Genomic DNA, 23,628 nt, shown 5'->3' with positions numbered 1-23,628 from the left:
CGTTATTCAAACAACTCTACTGAGTCCCAGGTGGGCCTCAGTCTTTTCTGTAAGCCCGCTGGGACCTCGCAGCCCGGGCGCGGGATTGGTTTCCCTGGCAACGTTTGCGCGCCCCCGCCCCGCCCCCCAAGTTGACGTTACATACAAAGTTTTGGCTAAAGGCCGCTAAAACTTTAGGGTCCTTTACTCACGGGTTGGCTCTCTTCCATCCCGGCCACACAGAGATGGGGGAAATCAGAACCGAGCCTGCGGGCCCTTCGACCCAGTACCGGGAACTCGCCCCGCCCCCCGCCTCAACTCCGGCCAGTTGCTAACAAACACTTCCACTTCCTGAGCACTCTTTCTTCTCCCGCCGCTGGGCGCCGCGCGGAGCGGCACGGCCCCGCCCCTCCGCGTTCTCATTGGCTGGCGTCGTTCACCCGGCCAGAGCGCCCCCTGCCTGTGGCCCCTGATTGGCCTGGGGTGGCCCACACCCTCGGTGCGGCCCCGCCCCCTGTAAAATAGGGGCCGGGGCGGCCTCTGGGACGCTCAGACGCCGCGCGGGGCGGGGATTGGTCCGCGCGCTCGTACATTTCAGCTCTTTGCACTGCGCGGCTTCCTTTCTCCGACCACCTGCTCGTTGCGCCGGCACGGAGATTTCTTGCGGCACTCCCTCCACCTTCTCCGTCTACAGGGCTGGAAAAAGGGCTGGACCGTCCCGTCTCCAGCCCTCGCCAGGACCCCGCGTCGCGCCGCTGAGCCGTCGCAGGGCAAGATGAGCGCGGACGCGGCGGCCGGGGCGCCCCTGCCCCGGCTCTGCTGCCTGGAGAAGGGTCCGAATGGCTACGGCTTCCATCTGCACGGCGAAAAGGGCAAGGTGGGCCAGTTCATCCGACTGGTGGAGCCCGGCTCGCCGGCCGAGCGGGCGGGGCTGCTGGCCGGAGACCGGCTGGTGGAAGTGAACGGCGAGAACGTAGAGAAGGAGACCCACCAGCAGGTGGTGAGCCGCATCCGCGCAGCGCTCAACGCTGTGCGTTTGCTGGTAGTCGACCCCGAGACGGACGAGCGGCTGCAGAAGCTGGGCGTCCAGATTCGGGAGGAGCTGCTCCACGCCCAGCCAGGGCCCGGGCAGGCCGAGCCCCCGGCCGCCGCCGAGGCACAGAAGAAGTCTGTCGGCGAAAATGAGCCGCAGGCCGCCGCGCCGGAACCCCGTGAGTCCGAGAAGAGCCAACCCGAGCGGGTAAGTGAGGAGTCCGGGCCGGGCGGTGAGTCAGGAACGGGGGTGAGAGGAGCTTCGGGGAGAGACCCAGGCGGCCCCGCGCCCGCCTTGTCTTTCTGCAACTTGATCCTCGAGGGGGAAACGGCTTCCGCCCGCCTACCCGGCGCTCTCGCAGTTGCAAGCTTGGGGCTGCTTCCCACGACCCCCCACCCCCTCTCCACACTGGGCTGGGTCTTAGCTTTTTTTTTTTTTTTTTTTTTACCACTTGTTCCTTGGCCTTTGGAAGTGGGAGTGAGGGAGGGCGACTCAAAGGAACCTAGTCCCATTTTCCTTGGTTCTGTTGGTAGTGTCTGCTCCCGGGTTTGGGGGAACCTCTAATTCCGCCCATCCCGGGGTCGGCTTTTCCGCCACCCGACTTCAAAGAACTAGAGGAATAAGAACCCTTTTCTGTGCGGAGCCCCGGCGCTGGGAGGGGAGAGGTCGCAGACCGGGCTATCTCCGCACCTCCCCTCCAGCCCGCTGGTGTGTGTATCATTAACTTCAGCCGGCTGGACTTCATCCTCCTCCTGAAGTCCGGTGTGACTTCTACGGAAAGAGAGGAAGCCCCACCGTGTGAGGGCGATGTGGGGGTGGAGTGTGGGGAGGAGGTGCAGAGGTCTCTCGGTGATGGTGGCGGCTGCTCGGCCTCCCAGGAGGATTTATGATTCTCAGGAATGTGAGGAGTAAGCGCTAGCTTGTATCTGGGCGCGGGAGGGAGGATCTTGGAGGAGGAGAAAGATGGCTGGGGGAGGGAGGGAGGGAGGGAAGGAGTGGTCGGGTAGCACTTGGCCATTCAGGGGCCTACTCTTGGGCTAGGTGGTCTTGCCCAGGCATTATCTGCCCCACTTCAGTCCCCGGACAGCAAGAAGGGGCTGGTTGCTTTTCACCCATGTTTAGTGTTTCCCGAAACGATCCCAGTCTGGGTCAGCTGCAGGAGGAGCTGTGGTGAAACTGGAGTTGTGCTGAGCCTTCTGGCCCCAGAGAGCGAAGGGGGAGGCTCAGGGTACAGACTGGGGAACAGGGCCTGGGTCTCCTCAGGGCCCATATGGCTTGCATTAGCTCTCTGTCTGGTGGCAGTATGTGGCACAGGTGTCCAATGGTGCCAGCAGGAGCCTCCTCTGGAGAGAGAAAGGGCACACACAGTTCAGCCTAAAGGTAGAAGGTGGAGCTGGAGAGGACCAACTGATTTACTGGAAGTGAAGGAAGTGAGATCAGTAGGAGCCCTGTCCAGCCAGAGTTGGATGCCAGAAATGCCAGGGCCACCAGGCTCCCACTTCCTGCCACTACCAAGCCGGCATTGGCAAGGGTGGGGCAGGGGTCAGAGCACCCCAGCCAGGCAGAAATCCAGTCTGAACTTTGTGCTGAGTGCATCAATTTGCCATTCCTTTTTTTTGGACTTTGGCACTGGCACAAGTAACCCGCCACCCCCCCACACACACCCCACACACAAAATTGCATCAGGTTAAGCTCCTCCCATTACCCATTTGGTTTTGCTGCTGGGTGTGGGAGGACCTGCATGGAGGTGGAGAGCCTAGCACATGCCTCCCCTCCTCCCCCTGCCATCTGAAAGGCAGCAGCGCTTGGCTGCCTGCTTTCTGGGTGAGCACAGAATCAGATTCCCCAGGTAGTGGTGCGACACCTGCGTTTGTGTGTACTGTGTTAGAAGAGAGCAGAACCCAGCCCCCAGTTCTGGGGACACCGTCACCAGGCCTCTTGGGGTTTCAGGTCAACAAGCAAATCAGAAGTTCTCTGAGCCTTGGTTCTCCCATCTGTAAAATGGGAGGCCTTGGATTACAGTGACAGCTGTCCTCTAGAATTGTACAAATAACGGGAAGTACTTGCACCCCCTATGGGATGCTGAACTGAGCTCCTTTATGCCCAGACATCGGAATCTGAGCTCTGTGTAGCCACTCTCTCGAGCCCTGTGCGCAGCCAGTCAGCACTGTTAAATCCGAAGTTCCCATGAGATCTGGTATGGTGGACTTGAAGGTGACCCACCTGTCATTGCAAAAAAAAAAAAAAGTTAATAAACATTGTGACTTATTTTCCTAAAAGGAGCTGCTATGGTATCTCCATTAGTTCTCATAAGTGAAAAAGGTGTTACTTGGAAAAATGCCAAGCAGGGAGTGGGTAGCAGGGGACATCTGACTGGGAAGTCCAGCCTGGGTCAGGAATGATACAGGTACCTGTAGTACTGGTGTAGAAGCAGGTAGAGGTGTACTTCCAGCTCTGCCCACCTTTGTTGATGGCTTTCCCCACCTCCACCTAAGGGGGGAGAGGGGCTGCAGCACCCCTTCTGACAACCTTGCAATCACGGGATGGGACCGAAACCCTTGAGCTTGGCCCCTGGCGCACAGACGCATGGTGGCGGCCAGGGCAGGCGTAAGTTAGCGCAGCTCTGCTGGCTGGGCCGCCTCCTAACCTCTCTCCGCCTCCATTTCCTCTTGTGTAAGTTGGGGGCCTGAGCAGCTGCCTCCGCCGACTGTGGGATTACTCAAGGATGTCTGTTAAGCTCAGTGCCTGGCACTGAGTGCTCAGTAAACGTGTATTGTTGGTATTTGAATTAATAAATATTTCACAGCGATTGTTGCCCCATCCATGGGGCAACTAGCCCTGGATCTGCCTCCCTCGTTAGGCAAGTGCAGCTGCTGGCCACACCTGGCGCTCAGTATGTGCTCAATCAGGGGTGTCGCTCTTGTTGGATAATCATGTTCCACAGCCCTTCACAATCTGGCAGCCTTCTCTCCCCACCTTCTCTCTCTCGCGTCCACCCCACCACACCAAGGGTCCAAATTCCCCTCTGGCACACCATGCTCACTTGGCCTTTGAACTTTTGAACCTTCACACCTGGTCCCTTTCAGCCCCCTTCTCCACTGGGCATACTCTCCAAGGCCACTCACTTCCCAAGGGGCCTTTTCTCACCTCCGCCCACTCCCTGCCCTTAGATCTTTTATTACTCTGAACACACAGGATCTGAATTCTCTGTCTGCGTGAGTCCCCAGGGCAACACCTGTAGCCTATTTGTGTTTATATCCTAGGCATTGTGCCTGACGCAGTAGGGAGGGGCTTAATCAAAATTTTTTGATGAATGAATGAATGCATAACAGCCACCAGGGACCTTTGACCTGAGTCATCTCAATCCAGCACACCTGGGCCTGTTTACGCCTCAGACACACCCAGAGATCGGAGTTCCAGAAAGAGCCTACCCATTCCTTTTTCTAGCCTACTAGCAGCTTCCATTTTAAAATTAGAAAGCCAGAGTGTGGGCTTTGGGGTCAGCTCTGCCAACCCGCTGGCTGCAGACCCCTAATTGTCCATTGTTCCCTGCAAGCCTCAGCTTCTGCCTCCCTGAAATGGGACGCCTAGCACCCCTGGGTGACGATTTAATGGTGGGATGTGGGTGTATAAGTGCCCGGCTAGGGGTGGGTTCCCACCACACCTGCCCCTGATTCCAGAGGCAGGGATGCTGCAGGCACCTCAGGTCACAAGGTGGGTGGATGGGCACGATTATCTGGCAGCCTAGCAATGTCCTCCCCATTTCTGGGAGGACAGAACAGGACTTGAGCTGCAGGATGTTTGGATTTGAAATAGACAGGGTGTGTGATCTTTTGTGTGTTGGTTCCTCCTCCTAAGCCATGTTTTTGGGGTCTCTCTCACCTAGCATAGCCCCTGGTTCTTACTTTCAGGGATGAGTCTTGGAACCCAGTTTGTTCTGACTGCCGTGTCTGCCTGCATATGCATTTGGCCACACATTCGGGTTGTGCTTGGGGGCCTGACTTTCCAGCTGTGTGTCTTTGCCCATCACAGTGGCATAAGTTCAGGCTGTTTGAACCATCTCCCAGCAAGGGTCCAGGTAGCAAGCCCTTAGGGTCAGGACTCCCAGGTGCTCCTGTCCCCAGTAGTGTTGTTCAAGGACTACCTTTGCCCAGAAGGGGCAGGCTCCAGGCCCCCTCCACCCCTTTTTCTGTGATGGGCTGGGCGAGGAGTCTGATGACTAAGTCTCTACCTTCACCCTCAGGTCCTAAAAATCCACCCTTGCTATCTCTGGGCTATCCTTGAGTACAAAGGGCTTCCCTGGAGGCTGACCTTGACTGTTGGCTTTTGCTTTTCTTTTCCCATCCCTTGGGATAGGACAACTCACTTTGTTCCCAGGCCCCTATGCCATGTTTAGGTTCCTGCCCTAGGACAGGACAAGGGATACAGATTCCCTGGGTTCCAGGTTCAAAATGCTGCTGTCTGCTGTGTCACTGAGCTCTGGTCTCCTTGTGCCCTGTCAGGTCATGGGGAGGGATCTAGAAGAGTGTTTGGGGCTGACAGCCAAATGGTTGGGAGTGAGACCTCCAGGATCTAAGCAGGCCATCTGTGCAAGCCCCAACCGAGAGATGCTGTAAGTGTAAAACGCCAACCAGGTTTTGAAGACCTAGTACAAATTAAAAGATGTAAAATAGCCAGTTAATAATCTTTTAAATGGCCCTGGCCAGTTTGGCTCAGTGATTAGAGCGTCGGCCTGCAGTCCAGAGAGACCCGGGTTCGGTTCCTGCTAAGGGCATGTACCTTGGTTGCAGTTTGTCCCCGGCCCTGGTTGTGTTGTGCAGGTGGCAGCCACTCGATGTGTCCCTTTCACGTCGATGTTTCTCTCTCTCTCTCTCTCTCTCTCTCTCTTTCTCTCTCTTCTTCTTCTCTCTCCCTCCCACTATATCTGAACAAAAAAATGGAAAAATGTTAATTACCTATGCTAAAAAACAAAATTCAACCAAGTAAATTTGAAGATCAAATTGGCTTCATTAAGCGATTCATGGGGTGGTGAACACATAACACAATATACAGATGATGCAGTATAGAATTATACACCAGAAACCTATATAATTGTTTTAACCAATGTCACCCCAATAAACTCAATTTTTTAAATTATGTTTTTATTTCTTTTTAGAGAGCGAGAGAAACACTGATCAACTGCATGCTGGCCCCCCACCCCCTGCCCCCGGGGATCAAGCCCCTAACCTGTGCATGTGCTCTGACTGGGAATCCAACCAGTGGCCTTTTGGTACATGGGATGATTCTCAACCAAGTCACACCAGCCAGGGCATACATTCAATTTTTAAAAAAATGATTCATGAGTTTTGGGCAGCATCCCATCGAGCAACTAGAAGAGCCCTCCAAGGGGTGGTGCAAAATGGAAGGATTTTCTAGGAAGACAGATGGGGCAAAGGAACTATCGACAAAAGAAAAGAAAGGAGTGTTTTGGGGCCTGACATCTTTTCTTTGGGAAGGATTTTTATCATGCAGATTGCCTCTTTCTATGGGGAGAGGGCCCGGACTGGTGCTTGCCCAGAAGATTCCAGACTGATTGATTAAGATTCTATTTCTTGGAGAGGTTGACACTGCAATTAGATCAGGTAGTAAGTCTAGGTGTGGTAACATGGGTTATTAGCATGAGTGATGCCGTATTGGGTCCATGGTTTTTTTCCTTGAACACCTACGTGACTGGCATTAAATTTCTGTTGGCTAGGCTGGTCTAGATCTGAGTTCAGAGCCTGCCTTCCCCAGTCAGCTATGTGTACTTGAGCAATTTACATGCTCTCCTTGAACCTGAGTTTCTGCATCTGTGAAATGAGGGCAAACTTTGCAGGGTTATAATTGGGTTTTTGTTTGTTTGGTTGGTTGGATGGTAGGTTGGTTGGTTAGTTAATCTTCACCTGAGGATATTTTTCCATTGATTTTTTTTAGATAAGAGTGGAAGGGAGGGAGAGAGAGAAACATTGATTGGTTGCCTCCCACACGACCCAACCAGAACCAGGGAGTGAACCTGCAGCCCAGGTACATGCCCTTGACAGGGAATCAAACCTTTGACCTTTCCATCTTGACTCTCACCACTTAGCCAAACTGGCCAGGGCTATAACTGGGTCTCAACGAGAAAATACACATAAAGCCCTAGTGCAGTGTTTGGCACATAGTAAGTGCTCAGTAAACAGTAGTGGCTGTTTGTTATTTCAAAAAGAGCCCCAATTTCACAAGCTCCCTGAAGGTCTTTTTACAAGTAGCCTCTTGGGACAGCCCGCAGGAGTTAAATCCATCGACTTCTGGGAGGAGGGTGAGATACCAGGAGGGCTGATGGTGGGGTGCCTGCTGGGCAGGCTGGCATGTGGTGGCCAGCCTGGAAGGTGTCCAGCCAGGCAGCAGCCCATGTACCAGCCTGCTCCGTCCCAGCCTTGCCCAGCCCTCAGGATACCTGAGCCAAACTCTCCCTCGAGCGGGTCTCTGGACGGCACTGGGAGAAAAGAGCCAGAGGGGGCATCTGGCTCAGGGCCCCTACTTGGAAAACTAGCCCTCGCTTTAGCTTATGTCTCCCTCCTTGGCTCCCACCCTTCTGGGCTCCGGAAAAATGCCTTTCCGTTGAGAAACAGGAAATTCAGGATCAAGGGCTAGAGCAGCTCCCTTTCTGCAATGGAGGAGTCTGACGTTCTGCAGGCTGCGCAGACCCGGGGGGCCCTGTAGGGTGAACCGCAGCTCATCCGTGCCCGAGGGGGTGGGTCAGTAGCAGCCAAGCCCTCCGTACCTCCCCTCGGGTGAGGAGAGGATCCTCCAGCCTAGAGCTGTGGGTGCTGGCCAGTGGTCTGAGCTCTGGGTCACTTCCCAGCCTGCCCTAAGGACAATGCCCTCATGTTCCCCAGTCACACGTCACCCCAGGCAGGGCCACCTCTGGCTCCATCCTGGCTTCCTTGAAGAGCTGGCACCAGACCCAAGCTTGTGTCTCCAGAGTGTGGAATGGCCTGAGCTGCCCCCAGAGCAGCCATGGCTCCCCAGCCCCAGATACCCTCCGCCCCCGCCCCACAGCCAGGCCCCTTCTCCCCGGCCCACCTCCTCCGCACCACCCTGTGGTTGGGGCTGATTTCTCTGCGTGAGGCGGCAGGGCGCCATTCTTAGATGTGAAAACAAGAACCCTGGGCTGGGGCTGTGCTGGGGGATGGGCAATCTTGAGAGGTGAGGGTCACCTCTGTTGTTCCCCTAGCTACCTGGTAACTCCCTGCTCCTCCAGCCCGCCCCTTGCGGGAAGCAGCCTGGCTGTTTTGTGCGGGGCTCTTCACCATGGCACCGGCCAGGGAGGGGCCAGGCCCAGTGGGGCGTTGGCCCCCCAGTCATCCTCCCTGAGCAGAAGCAGGGAGCGGCCCTGGGCCTGATCCCCAGAGACAGTCACTGGGATTAGGGTATCGACTTTCCCCGGCTTTCCAGGTGGCTGCTGCTGGTGCCTATTGAATTCCGTGCCGCGGTCCGCTCCCTGGGCTGCGTGGGTGGAGGTGACTGGGCGGCCACTCGGGGTAGGGCTGGGCCCCTGGGGGAGGAGGGAACGAGGAGGGCAGCCACAGGCCTGGGATGGGGCTGAGAGCCCGGAGCCCGGGAGCAGGGACGGCCCGCGAGTCTGCAGGCAGCTCTTCCCGTGGGGTCTTTTCCAAAAAGTGGGTCTGGTGTTTTCTGGAAGTGAGGGATTCGAACTCATCCAGCCCCCGGCCACCCAAGCCCTTTGCACTGCCTGTTGGCCACATTGCCTTATGTTCCCTCCTCTGCTCCCAGATCTCGGCCAGTGTCCTCACTGAACAGATCCTGATTTTCCTTCTGACTGGGAGTCCTACCTGAGGCTCTGAACACCCTGGGGCCATGTTCCTCTGTAGTGCCCCCCCCAGCTCTGGACCCCTCAAACACCAGCACCAGGCTCCTCCTGAAGTCCTTGGGCCACAGAGCAGGCCCAGGATGGCCTGAACTTGCCATTTACCCTCTTTCCCCGTGCCAGCGCTGTGGGCCAGGAGCAGCGGTGGCCGGGCCTGGGTACCTGACCCTTCCCCGTCTTCTCTGCTCAGTGCTGCCAGCCCACAGACCCCGGGGCACCGCCTCCACCCAGCCCACAGACCCCCGGGGGGCACCAGCCTCCACCAAGCCCACAGACCCCGGGGGCACCGCCTCCACCCAGGACAGGACAGGCTGACTCAGCAGTGACACCTCCTGGAGACAGCTGGGGGAGGGGGGAGAAACCAGGCTGGTCCCCCTGGGAGGATGGGGAGCCCCTACCCCTTCCCGAGAGCAGGAAGGGAGCCTCTGGGGACTTCGGAAGGAAGGTGTTAAATGGGGCTCCGTAGGTGTCTGAACACTTCAGAAAACGACCTGGGGTTCCTATCCACCGTCCAGCCCCTCTGGCTGGGTCCCTTATTTCTGCCGTCCTCATGGCTTGGTGCTGGCCCTCCAACTTTAAGAGCAGGTTGCCAGGCAAGGGGTTCTGGGGTGAACAGGATCAGTAAGGGAAGCCAAGGCAGAGACCTGGGGCAGGCAGTGCAGCCTTGCAGGCTGGGAGAGCACCCGAGCCACCAGCCACCAGCCCGGCCGCCGCTCGCTGTCCCTATCGGCACCTCTCCTGAGCTCAGGCTTAGCTCGGGCTGCAAGAGACCTTTCGAGCAGCCGGAAGGAAGGCTGTGGTTTCATCTGCACCCAGGCCCCTCCCAGCAGGCTGCAGGCACCTCAGGGAGGGCGAAGGCAGTGTTTGTGACTCCTGCGGAGGCCTCAGCTCCAAGAGGGCCTCCTTGCAGTCTGGACTTGGGTCTCTAAGTGAAGCCCGTGGTCAGGAAGGACCGCAGGTGCCAAGTCAGAAGCAGGGTTGGGGCTCCGGCTGCTCCGCTGCTAGCTGTGTGATCAGGCCGTGGGCGTGACATCTCCAGCCTGCTCCCCATCTTGAAGACGGGGTGACCAGCCCAGCCAGGTGGCTACGGGAAGGCTCTGTGGAGTGAGGGGAGGCTGGAGAAGCAGAGACATCGGAGCTGCCCCCCCTTCCCCCACTTTCTCAGGGCAACTGTGGAGCTCAGCCGGGCTGGGGCAGAAAGCTGAGCCTGCCCAGGTGGTGGCAGCTGGTCAGACCTGTTCTGCTCACCTCGCCTGGGGGAGGGCGGGTTGGCAGCTTTGTGGAGGGATTAGCTTGAGGGGAGAAGAGCCTGTCTCACACCCGGAACAAGATCCCGGAGGGCTGTGGCTGCCTGGATAAGCAGGCGTCAGCTGAGCGGTGGTGGGGCCCTGCCATGAGGAACAGAGGGGATGAGGACTCGGAGAAGGGGGCCCTGGGGCCTCTAGCCCAGATTAGGGTACCCACAGGCCAACTGTCAGCCCTCCTTCCTGTCTTGATCTCTCCACACCCCCTATCCACATCCTGAAACACAGAAAGATCTGTCCCAGCACTCAAAGGAAGGCAAAGTCACCGTCTCCAGCCACCCCTGAGAATGGAGGGTGGGGACTCCTGGGACTGCAGGTTGGGACAGGTGGCCCGTAAACCCTCCTCGCCTTCTTTGCTCACAGCTGGAGACCGGGGTTTCAGAGCAACCTGGCACCCCACCCCAAGGCCCCGGAATCTCACTTCTCACTTTTATTTGACTGTTCGTTAGTTCACAACAATAGGAAAGTCCACGCATGCACAGTGACTGTACAGTTGCCAAGGGTTCCCTTGTATGTTAATTACCTCTCTGCCTCACAGCAGCCCCGGGAGACAAGTGCCACTTAAGAACGGTCTCAGCGAGGAGCCTGAGGCTCTGAGAAGGAAATTACTGCCCCAAGTCACAGTGGGGAAGCTGGAACCTGGGCCAGGGCCTTGGACTCCAGCCATTGCTCATTGCTGGTGTCCAGGGGTAACCCAGGGGTCATAGGCTAGCTGCTGTGGCCCTGCCTCAGGCCTGGGAGAAGTGGGAGAGGGACCCTGGTCCATCCTGGTGCTCGGGCCTCGGCCTCCTGCCCACTGTCACTGGGCTTCCCTCCATGATACCTGTGTCCTAGGGCTGCAGCTGCCAACCTCAGCAGCCTAAGGTGGACCGAGGGTGGTGGAGTCGTTCCAGTGCTTCTTGGGGACCAGCAGGATCTCTGAGGTTCTGTCATTGCTCTTGCCCTCTGCTTAGATCAGTCTTGGTTCTGCCAGTGGGGTTCTTGTCCTGTCCGGGGCCCCGGCTGTGCCTCCCCGTGGTCTGTGGTCATTGGCCACCGGGCTCCCTTTGGCTGAGCCATTTGGCTTGGTTGGGAAGAGATGGGAGCCTGAGTGAGGAAGGCTTTACAGTAAACATACCAACCAGCTTTCAGTGAACGCCAGCCCCTGCCTCCCTGCTGCAGGCCGGAGCCTGGATGGGGAAGAGGCCCTGAAAGGCAGGGCTGGGCCAAAGGGAGCCCGGTGTGGCTGTGGCCATGACCTAGACGTGACCTATTGAAAGGGCACAGGCCCGGCCGGTGTGGCTCAGTGGCTGAGCGTCGACCCAGGCACCAAGAGGTCGCAGGTTCGATTCCCAGTCAGGGCACATGCCCAGGCTGTGGGCCCGATCCCCAGTGGGGGGCATGCAGGAGGTGGCCAATCGATGTTCTCGCTCATCGATGTTTCTGTCTCTCCCTCTCCCTTCCTCTGTCTCTGAAATCAATAAAGAAAAAGATGTTAAAGAAAAGAAAGGGCACAGGCAGGTTTCTCTTGGGCACTCAGACACTCAGCTGTGACGGTTTCGCATCCTTGTACGAAGAGTCTGGGATTCCCCATCCCATGTTTCAGGTACCCAGCCAGGCTGTAGGTGTGCTGCCTGTCACCCCCAGGAGGACCAGACTGAGCCATCGGTAGGAGGGACAAGGTAGCAATCAAAATACCACGACTAACCTTAGAATGCCGAAAGGGGAGGGACTTGAGCTGGTCTGTCCCCACTTCTCACTGGACAGAAGAGGAAACTGAGTCTTGGAGAAGGGCCTTGCTGCCCAGGGTCGCCCAGGCGGTTCGGTGCAGCGCGGGGTCTCCACGCAGGCCCTCGGAGCCCCAGGCCAGCATCGCTCAGTTGCTGTGCAGGATCTCAGCAGATTCGCCTGGTCGTCCTTGTGGGAGCTGGCGTGGGCACAGGGCAGGGAGAGTGGGACCCGGGGCACCGTGGAATGACACGGACCCTGCTTCATCCCCACAGCGTGAGCTTCGGCCTCGGCTCTGCACCATGAAGAAGGGTCCCAATGGCTATGGCTTCAACCTGCACAGCGACAAGTCTAAGCCAGGCCAGTTCATCCGGTCAGTGGACCCGGACTCGCCCGCCGAGGCCTCGGGGCTCCAGGCCCAGGACCGTATCGTAGAGGTAATGCTTCTCGCCTTCTTCCCAGGTTCCTCCTTCCTGACCACCTCCCCACAGACGCAGACAGCTGGGGCAGCCATCGCACCGTCTGCTCCTCAGTTAGCCCCTGGTGCACAGATGCAGAGGGAGGGATGGTGGGTGGGCAGCACGTGGGTAGGCAAAGGGACTGGCTTCCTCCCTGCCCCCACTGCCCTGGGCTCTTCTTCACCAAGCAGACACACTTGGCAGTTCATGATTCGCCCATCGATCCAGGTAGATATTCGGGGCCACTCCTAGAGTCTCCTGTCACCTGCATCCCGCATGCCAGGCGCAGGGATGGAGTGGAGGGGAGAGCCTTCTCCCAAGTGAGGCTGTGGGGCGGGGCGGAAACTTGAACCAAAAGCCTTGGGCTGGTCCCAGAATCTCAGTCTTAGAACCTTAGCGCTGGAAGATTAGCTCTCCCGAGACTTCTCGATTTACCTGTGAGCAAACCCAGGTCCAGACTGGGAAGGTGGACACAGCAAGTACACAGAAGCTGGGTCCAACCCAGGCCTCCAGGCCTTTCCCGTCCCATCTGGCTGGATATTTTCTTTGGCTTTTCCCACGTGTCCTGCCTCCCATCTGACTGCCAAGTGAGGGGACCAGTTGGCCTTGCTCAGGATCTACAGACAAGGGGGGCCCAGTGCCCCTAGAGTGCCAGTTGGCCGGAGACGAAGAGGATCACTTGTACCTCCTTGCCCTGCCCCCCAGATCTGTGACCTATGCTGTGACATGTCCCCGCCCACAGGTCAATGGGGTCTGCATGGAGGGCAAGCAGCACGGGGATGTGGTGTCCGCCATCAAGGCTGGCGGTGACGCGACCAAGCTGCTGGTGGTGGACAAGGAGACGGATGAGTTCTTCAAGAAATGCAAAGTGATCCCGTCTCATGAGCATCTGAATGGTGAGCTGGGTGGGCTGGCGGGAGGCCCCCAAGTCCAGGGATGTTGGTCAGAATTCCAGGCTTGACCGTGTCCCAGGTGAGGGGTGACAGCTTCCTGCTTTGATGCTCCCTCCCTCTCCTCCAGGGGAGGCCAAGGGGTTAGGTGGGGAGAGAGTGGGGCCTAGCTAGTGTCAGGACAGGAAACGGGCATCGGCCTTGGGTTTCTGAGGATGGCCTATGACGGGTAAGCTGGCACAAGGCATGGTGAGATGGGACGGAGCCGCTAATTCCTGGGCCAAAGCTGCGGCACCAGGGAGGCCCAGCCCCTCCCCCCAGCACAGCCTCAGGGCAGTGCTGATGCAAGGAAAGGGTTAACTCTGGGGAGGCCTCCAGCCTTTGCTGGTCAGATCAGAATCCAGTGACAGGGGCCCAGTGCCTGCCCCTTCTTCTCTCGGGTTGTCGTGGAAACCCAGGCTTGCTGACTCTAGAGAGCAGTGGGTCCCCACTTGGTCCTTGGGCCTCTGTCCTCACCATCCCCCACCGTCACCCTGCCAAGAGCCTGGCACCTTCCCTTGCCCGAGCCCAAGCTAAACGGTAGGCGGGGGGTGGGGGTAAGGCTGCTACACCAGGGCAGGGAGGAACTAAGCAGCTCTCTGCTCCCTAGGATGGCTGGGGGTCAGGGGTGGGGAGGATCGGAGGTGGGGATGGAACCTCTTTAGTCTTTGCAGTGGGCAGACCCTCCTGGAAGGTGTCAGGGTTATATTTGTGTGTGTGGGGGGGGGTGTCCACACGAGGGTCCTGACATAGGCTTGGATCCCTCGGTGGAGGGGCCCAGTAGGGAGGCCCCATCCCTGTTTAGCTCAATCTAGGGTGCTGGGTTGCTGGAGGTTAGTGGGAAGCTCCTCGCAGACTCGGAGCTGGGATGCCACCTCACCCTTATCTCCAGAGTTCATGGAACCCAGATAACTCAGATAATCCCCTTCCTCGGTGAGGGAAACTGAGGCCCAGAGAAGACACAGCAGGGTCTGGATTCCACCCAGCTCCTCAAACCCCTCCCCTGGCCCCCTCCGGCAGCCTTCTCCCCTCACTGTCAGGTCCGCGGCCCTCGCCGTTCTCCCCGTCTCCGGGTGGGAAGGCCCAGAGGACCTGCACAGGGAGGGGCCTTGGGACAGGTCTCCTCCCCAGGGCCCCTCCTGTTCCTCCAGGATGGTGTCTTCGACCCATTTGGCTGGCTAGGGGGCAGTGGGAGCGCGAGGGGCCCTGTGTCCTAGCGTCCCCTGCCTGGCTACGGTGGGAAGGCCACAGGTGTGAGAGACGGGTACGCCTGACTGCCCGGCCTCTGGTCCAGATGTGCATTGATGCTGAGCTAGGAGTGCAGAAGAAATCCACCCAGGCGGACCACTCCTCAGAGATGGGACAGCCCACCTTGTAGTCACGTGGGGCCTCTGGCCTGAGCCCAGTGAGGGTCACCCCAGGCCACTGTTCTCTCCCTCTGACCCCACCTGCCACCACCAGGTTTCCTACTGACTGGGACACGGCCCTGAGCCCTCCTGTCCTCCCCTCTCCACACTGGCCAGCAGGAGCCGGGATGGTCTCCCCTTTCAGCTGAGCGGCACTAGCCACAGCCTGGGTGTGGTTCTAAGGCTGGTGACACCATCCCCTAGGAAGCGCGGGGAACATACCGATCCCTGGGCTGCTTCAGCCCCACGGAGTCAGGCTCTGGTGCCGAGGCCCGGGACTCTGACAAGCTTCCCCGGTGGTTCTTGGGCAGCCAGCCGGGAATCTCAGCCCATCTGGGTCTAGTGCTTTTCTCAAACAGCTATTACCCATTAGTGGATCGTGAGGTTAGTTTAGTGGGCAGAGACCAACGTTCTTTTTAATGAACGTGAATGGAAAATATCAGAGAGCACTGTGATGTAGCGAGGGTAAGGTTTGGGGGTGGGTGGCAAGGGCAGGTTGTTTTGTGAAACTTGTTACACCCACGCACAGTCTGAGTGCCGGGTCGTCAGGATGTCAGCCGCATTCAGTGGGCTTCAGGGAACAGGAGCTCATCTGCCCAGCCCTGCACCCCCCCCTCCTCTCCATGCTCCACCCGCCCGCGGTCCCAGAGCTGCGGACTCACCTCTGCTCTTTCCTTCACTAGGTCCCTTGCCTGAGCCCTTTACCAATGGGGAGATCCAGAAGGTAAAGGCCCCCTAACTGCTCCTCTGGCTCCCAGTCTGGGGGCAGCGGGAGAGGGGGGAAGGCGGTGTGGTTGGGAGGACAACCATCTGGCTCAGGTTGAAACTTGTTCCCAAGCTACTCCCTCCTTAGCTCTGCGCTAATACCTGCCGGTGCGCCCTCGGCCCCTTCCTGGGAACACGGCTCTGCGGAGGGAGAGGCCTGGCACGCCCCTCTGCAGCCTGCCATCCTGGGTGACAAGCCCCGCCTCCAATCCCCGCCACACAGAAGAGGCCATTCTTCCCCCCAAGAACAGAGCTTCAGTGTTTGGCCACATGCTGCCCAGCTACTTCCAGTCTGGGTTGGAAGAACAAAGCCCCTCCGCCCCTCCTCCCTGCCAAGCAGAAGGGAAGGGAAGGCAGTGGAGGCTGGAGAAGAGATGGCAGGGCCTGGTGCCAGCCCGGGCCACAGGAACCCAGGCAGGGGCCGAGCGCCAAGCTGCAGCCCGGGCCAAGGCCTCCGCTCCGGGACAGACCGACCATGGCGCAAAGCTCCCCGCAGGGTCTGCTCCAAGTCTTCCCTGCCCCAGGGCCTCCTCCCAGGCGACACAGCAGCGGGGCAGCCCTGGACCACCACCTGAACCTCTGTCCCTCTATCCACTTTACTCCTCCAAAGCCCTTTTGACTACTTTGGGGTTACAGTTTCCAGATTCCTGGGCCAAGTCCAAGTAGTCAGGTGGGCCACAGGAGATTCAGGGAGCATCATAGGGGTGTCCCATGCCAAGTCAAGGCCCCCAGTGTCCCCACAACCCCAGAAACCTCTTCTCGGTCACTGGCTCAAAAGGCAAGTCCGTCCAGAAGGCCTCGTTGGGAGGACTGGGAATGGGCGATTCAGCTAATCCCTTGGCGGTGCCTCCCAGCCTGGAACCAGGCTACCCTCTGATCCTTGGAGGAATGCAAGGTGAAAGTCCCGGAGGCCCAGGCAGGCTCAGCCCGCGGGGCTGGAGTAGATGGCAAGCGCCCAAGTGGAAGTTCTCAGACAGGCACCTGTGTTTCCTGCAGTCTCCCTTTCCTGCCCGGGACTTCCCCAACCCATCCCCCACCAACCCACACCTGTCCTCGCTCTGCCAGGAGAACAGCCGTGAAGCCCTGGACAAGGTGGCCTCCGAGAACCCCAGGCCAGCCCTGGCACGCTCCACCTCCAGTGATACCAGTGAGGAGGTAGGCCGGCGGGGGGCAGGGGGGCGCTGCGTTACTGTTGCCCCATTTTCAGGTCACACTCGTGCCTGGCACACCAGCCTGCCTTAGAGATCACATGTTGAACCACGTTCTGTTCTTGTGACTTGGCTTCCTTGGGCACTGCCCCAAGAGAGCCACCTCACTGAGGCTGGGGACCAGGATGCCTCTCAGCACTGACTCCGCTCTCTGCCTTCCCTTCCTCTCGACAGCTGAACTCCCAAGACAGCCCCAAGAAGCAGGACTCCACGGCACCCTCATCTACCTCCTCCTCCTCCGACCCCATCCCGGACTTCAACATCTCCCTGGCTGTGGCCAAAGAGAGGGCCCACCAGAAGCGCAGCAACAAACGAGCCCCGCAGATGGACTGGAGCAAGAAAAACGAACTCTTCAGCAACCTCTGAGCGCCTCCACAGCCACCCAGGAAGCTGGAAGGGCTGGGCCCACCCCTCTCCCTCCTCCCCACTGCCCTCAATGACAAACAAATCAGCACCAGCATCTCCCCTCTTGGCAAATCTGATTCTTCTAGAGAACTGTGTTCCTCCCTTACCACAGGGAAAGTGAATGTTCTCCTGCCCTGCCCAATCAAAAAGCAGACTGTCCCCCTCCTTTTCCTGAGTGCTTCAGCCTACCACGTGTCCCCTAGCCACCCCAGCTGGGACATCACTGGGACCTGCACCAAGCAAGGATCCAGGGACCAGGCGAGAGGTCATGACTCCAAGTGATGACTAGGGTTGATCAAAGACTGGGATTGTAGCAGCCACAGCATCCCCAGAACTGTGGGTTGGGCATCTTTGTTCATTTGATTTTTTGTGAGTGCGGTATCAGAGTAGAGGGATTTTTTGTCTCCTGATTAACATGATTTTCCAGGGTATTGCATCCAGGACACAGCAGCAGCCTCAGCCTTAAACTTTGTTGTCTCTACTCCTACTGCAGAAACCCTGGCAGGTGGGGAGGGGCTGGCCACGCCCTGCCCAGCCCTGAGCCAGGCACCACCATTGTAAGGAAACTCCGTCCAAAATTCAACTGGTTTCTCCAAACCGCCTCAGCCTCTGTGTCTTCTTTAGAGCTCTGTCCTGGCCTCGAGAGGTGGCAAACCTGTCTTCCCAGGGTGGCCTCCGGCTGAGAGGGTAGGACACACCTGGAGGGACAGGACGGCCCAGGGTTCCCTGGGACCCCTAGCACCCTAAGCCCGGGAGTAGAAGTGCTTTAACCAGAGGGCTTTGGGCCTGTCTCTAACTGTCCGGTGGCCGCACCCACCCAGCTTCCATGTGCTGGTGGTCAGCGGGCACTGGCACACTGGGCCCCCTCCAGAGCCACATGCTGAGGGCTGAGCCTTCCTCTAAGTCCAGGAGCTGGGAAGTGTGAAGCCCACTGGAGCCGGGCTGGGCACGTGAACGCTTGGCTTTCATCTGTCCGCCCGCAGCCAGTGGGGTGCAGGATTCCCAGGAGTGGCCCGAGCTGGCGCCAAACACTCTCTTATCTGGCTGAGGACCTGATTGGAGGGCAGTTGTCCAGGCCTAGGGGAAAGAATGCCGGCCCTCCTGGGCTCCAGGACACGCCATGTGGCAGGTGGGGTGCGGGGGACTTGCCAAGGGCGAAGTGCCCTGTCCCTCCACAGACCAGGGTCCTTGACACTCTGGCACTTGCAGGGCATCCTGGAGGCGTGCCAGCCTGAGCTGGGGCTGCCGGGCAGGCCGTTCCAGGGCAGGTGCTGAGAAGGAAGGGAAGCTGGCCCCAGGCTGCTCCACCCAACCGGGAAACCTCAGAAGTCAGGTTCCTGGGACTGAGAACAAAGGAGACTGAACCCAGGAGGGGCCTGTGGAGAGAAGAGCCCGTCACTATCGGGCCATCTCGGCCCCTTGTTTATGTCCCTAACCCTCATAGCAGGAATCACCCCGTCCCTGCTCAGCGGGCCTGGCCTGCCCCCACCCCGCCCTTGCCTCTACACTTGACCCCTGGTGGAGACCCCATAGGTGAGCAGGCCTGAGAACTGCCCCACTGGGTCATCTACTGGGTGGGGAGCCCTAGGGACCTTTGATTAAGCCGAAGACAGGTGGCTCAGAGGGAACTACTGATGTGGGGCCAGGGGTGTGGTATAAAGGGGGCCCCAGCAAACCCAAATTTCTGTCTTGGATTCAGGAATGTTTTATTTTTTTCAATATTTTGTTCAGATAGAGTGGGAGGGAGAGAGAGAGAAACATCAACATGAAAGGGACACATCGAGTGGTTGCCACTCACACGACCCACTTAGGGCCGGGGACAAACTGCAACCGAGGTACATGCCCTTAGCGGGAACCGAACCTGGGTCTCTCCAAACCGCAGGCCAATGTTCTAACCGTTGAGCCGAACCGGCCAGGGCCAGGCACGTTTCAGATTCTAGTGTTTCCAGTGCATGGTCTGGGGTCAGATGCCAGGACCAAAGGAGCTGGGAGGCTTCAGCAGTAGTTCTGGCTCTGCCATCAAAAGCCCTGAGGCCTTAGGCAAGCCACCCTAACTTGCCTGGGGCCTTGAAAATGCCCTAGGGCCCCTCAAGAGTCTCTTCCACATCTGTTTTGAAATATGACTGGCTTTTCCTGCCAGCCACGCCAGATGACGGCTTGAGGACAGACGTCAGTGGGTGTCCCCCTTGCTTTGCGGTGGGGAGATCTGGCCCAGCTGTTAAGCACAGGTTGCCAGGCAGCCATGCCAACCTGTGCCTCTGGCGCCCCCTTGTAGCCTTGACAGGTGCAGCTGCGCCCAGAGGCAGAGGGCAGGAGGCGGGAAGCTTTCAGCAGAGGGGTGCTCTCCAGCCACAGGGAGCTGTATCCGAAACTAACTCAGAACGCTCCAAAGAAGAGAAAGGAACAGGATTCTTGCCCATTTTCCAAGCCACCTGTCTGTCCTAACAGGGCCAACCTCATTAGTCTCCAGACCTGCCGAGGTGACGCAGCCCGCTTGCACAGGACAGAGGCCTGAGCTGCCCTGGCACCCCCGGGCAGGATGGGTAAGGGCTGCAGGTGGGCCTCCGGCAGCTCCCCTCCACGGGGCCCAGTGAGGATGCGGAAGGCTGGCCACGCAGTGCTTTCCTCCTGCCAGGGCCTCAGCCTCAGAGTGGCACCTCTGGCCTTCCAGGCCCCCTTCGCCTCCCGCTGTGCCTCCGCCCATGGACTTGGGCTGTCCACTCCAGGTTCTGAGAGTCTGAGTCCAGGTTTGGCCAGGAGGAGGGTGCCCTGGAGTCACTGAGCCACACTGCCAGCCTGAGGGAGCCAAGGCACGTCCTGCCCAGAGTCTGAAAGGCCCCAAATGGTGATTTGTAGTCTGTAGAGGGGTCGGGAGCACTGCCCAGAGGCCGGTGCATTCCTTCCTGTTGCAGGGCTCTGTCAGCGGGGCTCCTGTGACCCGTCTCCGTAGGGTTTCTCTTCCACATGGCTGGTCTGCTCCAGAAGCCACTGCCGCTCCCGCTCGTCCATCGTCAGTCTGAGTGTCACCTCCTGGAAGACGCTGCTCACAGCCACCTGCCAGAGAGATCAGGGCTGGCTAAGTTACAGCCACGAGTTCTAGCACCAGTGGGCCCCACCGCCCAGACCCAGGCTTCACCCTCCCGCCAGGCTCATCCTTACCTGCTCAAAGTGAAGTTTCTGGAACATCCGGAGGCTTGGTTCGTTTTCTTGCCCAATTTTAGCCTCAAACTTGGTCACACCCAGCTTGGTCACTCCTCCCAGAGATCAGAGAGAGGGACAAGTTGCAGGATGAGGGGCCCTCTAGCATCCTCCGCCCTGCCTGTCCCAGTATGCAGTGGAGGCACCTGCCACCTGCCCCCCGCCCCGACCTCATGCCTTCGGACCTGAAGAAGGCTCACTCCCAACATGGGCTAACCCTCACCCGGGGCCTGGCCACTTGCCACCTTGTCTGCCCCAACCTCCTTACCATAAGACATCATCATGAGAACAGCCTCAGTGCCAAAGCCCTTGCTCCTGCAGCTGGGCTCTAGGAGAAAACAGTCACGATACTACGTGCCAGGCTCCAGGGCCGGCACTTAACAGATGCCATCTCATTTAATCCTCACAAGTCTATGAAGTCTAAATACTTACCATTCTGCAGATGAGGAGACAGAGGCACACAGGAGGTAAATGACTTGCCCAAGGTCTCATAGCTTGGAGACACTCAGCAACCTGACCCCAAAGCTGACCTCTGTGCTGCCTTATGAGGAGTTGCATAGCCTCTTAGGAGAAGGCCAAGGACCAAGAAGGGCACAGAAACTTGAAGGGTCCCTCCTACAGCATGGGAAGATGCTCCAGGAAAGATCAACTATTTCCAGTGGGTCCCCAGACCACCCCCAAAATGGGGCAGAGTGAAATTTGAAGACCCTAAGCCCAAAGGCTGAGTTCACACCTCAGCATACGACAAGAACAAAGTGAACCACAGGCTAACAGGTTGCCAAGTGGCAGCAGTGTGCCCCAGCCAGGTGCTGGCTCACCAATACCAGAGCCTCCCATTGAGCTCTCTGAGGTCCCTGTGCAGCCTCAGCTGGCTTAAAGTTCAGCAGATCTGAGACCCAGAAGGGAGGGAACGAACCTGCAATCATGACCTCAATCTCCCCCAAGGATGGGTCCCCGACATCTGTGAGGAAGAGGTTCACATCTCCCGCCATGCAGCTCTCTTCGGTGGTGCCCGGCTGGGCCTGCCACCTCTCTGCATCCAGTACAATGAAGGTACACTCTAAAAAGGGAGGCGACAGGGTTGTCATCTACACTCCCCAAAGAAGTGCAGTGAGGACAGTCTTCCTACCCAAGCCAGGGAACTACCATTGTCTCCAAGTCTGGCAGGATTAAAGGGGAGCCAGAGCTTCCTTCAGCTGATTAAAAAGTCCTCAATCTGCCTCTTGCAGGAAATGATGGCTTCTCCAAACAGCAAGTGTATTTTCAGACAGCGGGGGACCCAAAGAAGAGCGGTCACCACACTGTGCTTGCAGCAAAGAATGTGAGGGGCAGGGCCTCAATTACAACCACAGCCCAAAATACTTCTTTTAAATCCTTCTAAGCCTGGCACTGTGAGTGGGGAAGAAGACAGAAGTGTCAGCCACAGGGACCAGCTTCAGTGGGCATCAGAGTATGAGGGTTTCAGGCACCTTCCAAGCTTTTCACAAGGTTGCTATGCCCCTAGAAGGGCTACAGCTAGGAATGAGAATGGGAGGGACTCTGGAGACTGCCTCTGGAGTCAGCCCTCCCACTAGCAGCCCAGATCTCCGCTTCTCACTGTCCACGTCTTCCCGCCAGCTGCACTGCATCGCATACTCCTGCTCCAGGGTCAGCGGCTCAGAGGCTGTCAAACGCTGCAATTCCTCCGATTTCATCCACTCGTGGTACCTGCAGGGACAGAGGGGTGGCCTTCAGCAGGCAGGACTGACTCAGAAGCATGGGTCTGACACTATGAGATGAAGAAATGGATGGTAGAAAGGAGAACCCCATAGGGCTAACTCAGGGCTCATAGAAGACCCAAAGAAAGAGTTATAATTGCTCCTATGGCAGAGTTCCACGGGCACAAGACCTAGAGGCTGGCTGGTCCTACAAGAGAACCGCAAGAGGGGTCAGTTCTATCCATCCAGTTTCCCATCCTGTCTCTGGGGTCAGTGTGGGGGAGCGGTCTGAGGCCAAACATTCCTTGAATTCCTGAGAGGAAGAATATGGCAAGCTGACTTCAGCAAAGGCTGATAAGATCTCCACAAAGTCTGGACACAAGGAACCCCCCAAAGGGGAAACTACAAGTAGAGAATACACCCCTACACCACCACTATTCCAGTCAGCAGACTTCGCCAACTAACCCCACAGGAGTCCCACCCTGCAATTCAGTTCTGGCCTTTCAAAACAGGAGACATCAGCCCAACCCATCAGCTCAGTTTTATGACACGCTAACATTAAGTCTCCAAGAACTGAGAACATTCGCAGGCACCAAAGGAGGGTCACTAATTTACAATCAGGCGAGAAAACACTTTCTTGCACACATTTAGTTTACATAAAAGAATTCCTTGCTAAAAAGCCAAAAGAAGCTGAGAGGGTGAAAAGAAAACATGGGGATGGGTGACTTTTTTCAGGGAAGGCATAGTCCTTTGCTTCACTGTTCACGTTTTCCTGTATGTAATTACTTCTCACACCAATGCTTCTGCTCCGAAGAGCCTCTGAAATCTGGGCTAAGGAAAGCTGACCCTCCTCGCTGCACTTTGGAGAGCAACCCCATGTCAGGTGGACCCGTTACCTGGGCACATGCTCTGCGGTGTAGGGTACCAGCACAACCTTCTTCCCCAGCAGCAAGATGTTCTGATTTAACCTCATGGTAGCAGCCTGCGGGTGGGGAGGGCAAAGACTTCAGGACCCTGAGTTTCCTCCCACTTGGGCGGGAGCCCAGGCTCTCAACTCGCTAAATGCCTGCTGGGGCTGAGGTGTCAGAAGAGCCTTTACTTCGAAACTCTTCAGAGAACGGGGACTCTAAACCCCTTGCGAGAAAGGGAGCCGGAATGGTTAAAGATCGTTTTTTAAAAATCCTTCCCTCGCGTCTTAAAAAGCCAGGCCCGAGCTGCCATTTCTGCCTGCTCCTTTCGCCCCACCTCTCGGAACGTCGATGCCTCGAACCCAGGGACCAAAACGTAGCCCCAAAGCTCCCATCACTTGCCGGGTCCTAAGACTCCGCCCCAGGATCAGTTTCCAGCCCTGCCCTTAAACCTATTTCCAACCACCCGACCTGGCTCTGGCCCTGCCTCTTCCCCACTCCCCCAGCCAGGTCCACAGGCCACTTCAGGGTAGGCGAGTTTACGTTCTTAACTCCCTCCCCTTGTGCGGAGCCATAGGCTACCCTCCTCTACCCTCACCCTGCACCCCAACCACCGGGACCCCAGCACGGCCAAGTCCACACCCACTTCCCTCCAACGAAAATGTCCCTAGCAGAAGGCGTGAGCCACCTCCGCCAACTAGCCTCGCTTTCCCACCGGGCCGACGGTCGCCCCTCCCACATGC

The 23,628-nt window shown here is 58.0% G+C and overlaps 2 protein-coding genes across 2 annotated transcripts; one reads left to right on the top strand and one right to left on the bottom strand.

The window, feature by feature from the left end:
• The first annotated feature begins 544 nt into the window (after positions 1 to 544).
• SLC9A3R1 (SLC9A3 regulator 1) lies at positions 545 to 17,683 on the top strand. Its single transcript, XM_036269500.1, has 6 exons — positions 545 to 1,219; positions 12,187 to 12,348; positions 13,112 to 13,265; positions 15,388 to 15,428; positions 16,535 to 16,624; positions 16,852 to 17,683. Exons 1-6 carry the CDS (start codon positions 755 to 757, stop codon positions 17,041 to 17,043), a joined length of 1,104 nt encoding a protein of 367 aa, XP_036125393.1. The 5' UTR covers positions 545 to 754; the 3' UTR covers positions 17,044 to 17,683.
• Positions 17,684 to 19,227: 1,544 nt separating this feature from the next.
• On the bottom strand, positions 19,228 to 23,354 carry NAT9 (N-acetyltransferase 9 (putative)). Its single transcript, XM_036268676.1, has 6 exons — positions 22,874 to 23,354; positions 21,878 to 21,987; positions 21,197 to 21,340; positions 20,549 to 20,608; positions 20,242 to 20,336; positions 19,228 to 20,136 (listed from the first exon to the last, which is right to left on the bottom strand). Exons 1-6 carry the CDS (start codon positions 22,948 to 22,950, stop codon positions 20,002 to 20,004), a joined length of 621 nt encoding a protein of 206 aa, XP_036124569.1. The 5' UTR covers positions 22,951 to 23,354; the 3' UTR covers positions 19,228 to 20,001.
• Between the last annotated feature and the right edge of the window lie 274 nt (positions 23,355 to 23,628).

Source organism: Molossus molossus, unplaced genomic scaffold (assembly GCF_014108415.1).
Source record: "Molossus molossus isolate mMolMol1 unplaced genomic scaffold, mMolMol1.p scaffold_m16_p_19, whole genome shotgun sequence".
In the NCBI taxonomy this organism is placed as follows: domain Eukaryota; kingdom Metazoa; phylum Chordata; class Mammalia; order Chiroptera; family Molossidae; genus Molossus; species Molossus molossus.
This window is presented reverse-complemented; position numbering and strand designations above follow the sequence as displayed.

Excerpts from the sequence above, each read along its gene's own strand:
- SLC9A3R1 (XM_036269500.1), top strand. The coding sequence starts at position 755 with ATGAGCGCGGACGCGGCGGCCGGGGCGCCCCTGCCCCGGCTCTGCTGC. Across the intron at positions 12,349-13,111 it reads CCCAGGACCGTATCGTAGAG|GTCAATGGGGTCTGCATGGA; the intron begins GTAATGCTTCTC and ends CCCCGCCCACAG. Across the intron at positions 16,625-16,851 it reads CCAGTGATACCAGTGAGGAG|CTGAACTCCCAAGACAGCCC; the intron begins GTAGGCCGGCGG and ends TCCTCTCGACAG.
- NAT9 (XM_036268676.1), bottom strand. The coding sequence starts at position 22,950 with ATGAGGTTAAATCAGAACATCTTGCTGCTGGGGAAGAAGGTTGTGCTG. Across the intron at positions 21,988-22,873 it reads ACCGCAGAGCATGTGCCCAG|GTACCACGAGTGGATGAAAT; the intron begins GTAACGGGTCCA and ends CTGTCCCTGCAG. Across the intron at positions 20,137-20,241 it reads AGAAACTTCACTTTGAGCAG|GTGGCTGTGAGCAGCGTCTT; the intron begins GTAAGGATGAGC and ends TCTCTCTGGCAG.